The sequence below is a fragment of the Saprolegnia diclina genome, assembly GCF_000281045.1.
Source record: "Saprolegnia diclina VS20 unplaced genomic scaffold supercont1.129, whole genome shotgun sequence".
NCBI lineage: Eukaryota > Oomycota > Saprolegniomycetes > Saprolegniales > Saprolegniaceae > Saprolegnia > Saprolegnia diclina.
The window spans coordinates 89,192-93,836 of record NW_008246196.1 but is presented as its reverse complement, the minus strand read 5'-3'; the positions used below and the strand labels follow the sequence as shown (position 1 = coordinate 93,836).

General features: G+C 56.0%; 2 protein-coding genes across 2 annotated transcripts; one reads left to right on the top strand and one right to left on the bottom strand.

Annotated features, from left to right (window-relative positions):
• Window positions 1-504: 504 nt before the first annotated feature.
• Window positions 505-1,729, bottom strand: SDRG_16469 (hypothetical protein). The gene has a single exon (XM_008622681.1). It carries the CDS (start codon window positions 1,710-1,712, stop codon window positions 606-608), a length of 1,107 nt encoding a protein of 368 aa, XP_008620903.1. The 5' UTR covers window positions 1,713-1,729; the 3' UTR covers window positions 505-605.
• Window positions 1,730-3,822: 2,093 nt separating this feature from the next.
• On the top strand, window positions 3,823-4,349 carry SDRG_16468 (hypothetical protein; the record flags this gene model as incomplete). Its single annotated transcript, XM_008622680.1, has 2 exons — window positions 3,823-4,290; window positions 4,343-4,349. Exons 1-2 carry the CDS (start codon window positions 3,830-3,832, stop codon window positions 4,347-4,349), a joined length of 468 nt encoding a protein of 155 aa, XP_008620902.1. The 5' UTR covers window positions 3,823-3,829.
• Window positions 4,350-4,645: the final 296 nt, after the last annotated feature.

The following is a 4,645-nucleotide window of genomic DNA, read 5'->3' as shown; positions in this document are numbered from 1 at the left end:
CCACGACGACCACGAAAGCATCGGTAGTCGTACCTGGCCTGTACGATTAGGCCAATCGATCTCTCGGGGTGCCACGTCAGCTATCCGGATGGACCGCGAATACTGATCACGCACGTGACAAATGTCAATACTTCCATGGACGATTGCCGTCAAGGCGGCGCGTGTCGCTCAAATGCACTTGCACCACAGCCTCGTTCAAAAGCCCGGGCAGATGGCTCTCCGTCGCCTTCTCCGGCTCCTCGCTCAACAAGAGTGGCACCTTGTCCCGCGGATCGCGCTCCTGCCTCCGCCGACCTAGATCAAGGTCAGCACCAGCGCCTACACAACGAAGAAAGTACGACGATTTGATTTAGCGTTGATGTACGTATCTATTTTAATAGACGTCCCACTTCAACAACAACACATCTGTTTCCACTAGAGCATCACATGTCTTGGCGTCTCTAATAACTCGGGTCCAGCTTCAGCGGGCAACACTCGCACACAATAAAACGACTTCGAATTTTTTAACACGTAGCATAATGTATATATCCCCGCGAATACGGCACGATTGGTCAACACGGTGGTGACTACGACGGCGGGCTGTGTTGGCAGCTTGAACGCATGGCTTAGCAAGCCGGCTTCGGGACGGGGGTGCCCTTGATCTTGGGGTACGCCGGGAACTCGGCGACGTTGCACATACCCTTGCCGCCGACACCGCGCTGGAGCTTGACGTAACCCTGTTCGCCCCACTTGGTGCCCCACGAGTTGCGGATCTTGAAGTACTTGACGCCGTTCTCGGCGCCATACCCGAGCGCGACGACGGCGTGGTCCGACTCGTCGCCGGGGCACGTCGTGATGACACCGCTCTTGTAGTACTGCCACGCGTCGTTGCCGGCCTCGACCGCCACCGTCGTCGGTTGCTGCACAATGTCCTTCTCGAGGTTGGCCTCGCCCGGCGTCTCGACGTACGAACCGACTGCGAGAGGCTGCACCGCACATGTCTTGAGGCACTCGCCGTTCTTTTGCGTCGTGCCCGAGGTATACGGGTAGTCCTTGGTGAGGCAGAGACCGCCGTTGGTGCCCGCGATCCAGTTGAGGGCCTCCTCTTCGTCGCCACCTTGGCAACCTCCCTGGTTCTTGGTCTCGCAGCTCACGACCTGCTGCTCCGAGAGGTCAAGGAGCGAGCCGGTCGCAATGCAGTGGGCCGACTCGACGGCGCCCGTGGCCGAGAAGGCCCAGCACGACCCGCACTTGCCCTGGTTCTTGATCGGGTTGACGCATGTCGACGTCGTCCAGTCGACGACGTCCGTGGCCGTCGACGCCGCGAGCGTGGCGTAGTCGACGTCCGCCGAACGGAGCACGCGCTTTCCGCGGTTGAAGGAGCGGCCGAGGAACACCTTGAACTCCTCGTGCGTGTAGAGGGCCATGGGGCCCAGACCAAATGTGGCGCTCGGTTGGGTCGCCGAGAGACCCGCAATCGCCTTGTTGGCTGACGCGAGACGCGTCAGAAGCTCTTCGGTCTGCGACGCGTTGACGCCCGACGGCAAAGACTCGGCGCCAAATTCATGAAGCCATGCGTTGAGCTGCTTTGTGAGCTGCGTGCGCTCGGCCGGCGTAAAGCTGGCCGCGACGGCGGTGGCGGCAAGCGTGGTAAGAAGGATGCGCTGCATGATCGAAGCAAGTTGGAAAATGAGCATTGTTTCTATGCTTGGAGCAAGAGAAGACGTTGGCATGAGGCTGTGTATTCAAGCGCGATTTAAAAGAAAGCTTTTTTACCGAGGGCTTAAGAACACCAAGAGATTGGGCCGTGGGAAAGCTGACTCGGATAAGCAACAGCTGCAGAGAGGCTTGATATCCTATGTTAAAGCACACCACTGAGCGTGAGCTGAGCATCCAACTTCAATCTGGGCTGGCAAGGAAACGAGATATCGCTGGTTGTACGGATATAACTGTACATTGTCCGGTTAAAAACATTATCCGTATAAAGTTCCCTTGTCCAGTTGAAAGCATGACCATTTTGCGAGTGCCATCGAATCACACACGTGAGAGCAGCGCTGTTTATTTAAAGTTAACAAACTAGCAGCTCGGCAAGTGAAACACTCGGCTGAGAGGAGAGAAGAGGAAGAAGAAACAACCACACAAAGGCACACAGAGATGTGTGCAGTCGGGTGGCGGAATCGACGTCAAGCCACGAGAGGCTCCAAATGACCCGACCTGTGATATCGTATATTCCGGGTGCGGCATACAAACTCCAAGACAAACTCCTACAGGGCAAAACCCTCATACTTTATATGAGGGGAAAAGCCTACTGACGGTGGAAACAGCCAATGACGTGGCAGAGGCTGGGAAAACCACCAGAAAGACCAACGAAGACTCTTCGAGTCAGCGATCTCGACGTTTGCAGTTGCGATCTTGACAAAAGTCATACGAGCTGGGCAAGGTAGATCTGATTCGAGAACTGTGCTTGGGTTTGGTTTTACACTGTTCTGAGTCAGTCCAACGATGAAAAGTATCATTCGACGAATGGATACTCGAGGGATTGTTTTTCTGGTTAGATGGCTCTCGGAAGGGCGATGCGGCCCAACCACCCATTTGAATCAAATTCAAAAACGGTACTACGCAATAATGGTCATGCTAATCGCGATGTGGCGTCGATCTGATACGATTCTCAGTTCACATTTCTGGGTCTACAGTCCAGCTCGAAGTCCATAGTTGTGTGACGTTGTTGGAATGAGTCTATTGAGATATTATTTCCTACAGGTTTTCTGTTTTGTCCCACGGTGGCGTTGAGAGGCGCGTGACGAGGTGCGTGTTTTGAGTGATTTATTGTGGGAGGGCTTCCTTCGAGGCTAAGCGAGTTACGGCGCCCTCTTGGCCAATCCCAAACGGGTTTCGGCACGGCGGTTCTTCCGATTGGGTACACCGCGCAGAGGCAGGCGTTCGGCTACTGTACCGGTACTTGAATTTGCATGCGCGCAATAGTTAGTTATGTGACGTGAAACAGACGCTTCGTGATCCTCGCATCGTGCGGCTGACAAGAGTGGGAACGTACTACTTTAGTGAATTCAATCACATATCGCTGGGATTGTAATTGAGAACGTAACAGCATTTAGACGAGTGCCGTAGTAGCTTCTGTAGTTGATGTCGACGCGTCGTTATTTCTGTTCACAGACCTTGCATCAGAGGCACCAAGAGTGATCCTATCAAGAAACTGCAAGACAAGGTGCGATGCTGCGATGCTTTCACAAACCAGGGTTTCGAGAACGCGTTCGTATGTGGGTATGCATGAATGACTCTTGTTTTCTTCTAAAGAACGCGCCGAGCAGCTTCGGCAGCAGCCGCGTGTGACGTTTACCGTGCATCGCTCGCTGAATCGCAGCTCTGGCAACTACACCCCAACTCATGGACTTCCGTGTCCCACTCTCATGTTTACATGGACCACCTCATGCGGTGCTTCTGCAAAATGCAGCTTCCTTTACCAGCGCGATTTACCAATTTAACGACGTTGCTCCCGTCCTTTTTAGTGTCTCGTTCAAGGCACGACTTGGGTGTTTTGAATACCTGTCCGTCCATCAACGCTCAGTGATCAACACCCATTTCTGTGTATGTAGGTCCACCCACCTGTTCGCTCCAGATGTTTGCTCGACAGCGTGAACGGCTGAGTTTTTGGCGAACGTCGTCCCACCGGGAAGCGACAGAGCCCATCTCGACCATCCTTCGCTGGCCTAAGATCTGATACTGGATCGTGGACCCCGAGTCAGCTTGCGCCAACCCAGTTGCTCTGTCTTTCACACGGATTCGATGGCGCTCCAAAATTAGTCTCATGCTCACTTTCCAACTTGCTTCGATCATGCAGCGCATCCTTCTCGCCACGCTTGCCGCCACCGCCGTCTCGGCCAGCTTTACGCCGGCCGAGCGCACGCAGCTCACAACGCCGCTCAACGCATGGCTTCATGAATTTGGCGCCGAGTCTTTGCCGTCGGGCGTCAACGCGTCGCAGACCGAAGAGCTTCTGACGCGTCTCGCGTCGGCCAACAAGGCGATTGCGGGTCTCTCGGCGACCCAACCGAGCGCCACGTTTGGTCTGGGCCCCATGGCCCTCTACACGCACGAGGAGTTCAAGGTGTTCCTCGGCCGTTCGTTCAAGCGCGGAAAGCGCGTGCTCCGTTCGGCGGACGTCGACTACGCCACGCTCGCGGCGTCAACGGCCACGGACGTCGTCGACTGGACGACGTCGACATGCGTCAACCCGATCAAGAACCAGGGCAAGTGCGGGTCGTGCTGGGCCTTCTCGGCCACGGGTGCCGTCGAGTCGGCCCACTGCATTGCGACCGGCTCGCTCCTTGACCTCTCGGAGCAGCAGGTCGTGAGCTGTGAGACCAAGAACCAGTTCGGTTGCCAAGGTGGCTACGAAGCGGAGGCCCTCAACTGGATCGCGGGCACCAACGGCGGTCTCTGCCTCACCAAGGACTACCCGTATACCTCGGGCACGACGCAAAAGAACGGCGAGTGCCTCAAGACATGTGCGGTGCAGCCTCTCGCAGTCGGTTCGTACGTCGAGACACCGGGCGAGGCCAACCTCGAGAAGGCCATTGTGCAGCAACCGACGACGGTGGCGGTCGAGGCCGGCAACGACGCGTGGCAGTACTACAAGAGCGGTGTCATC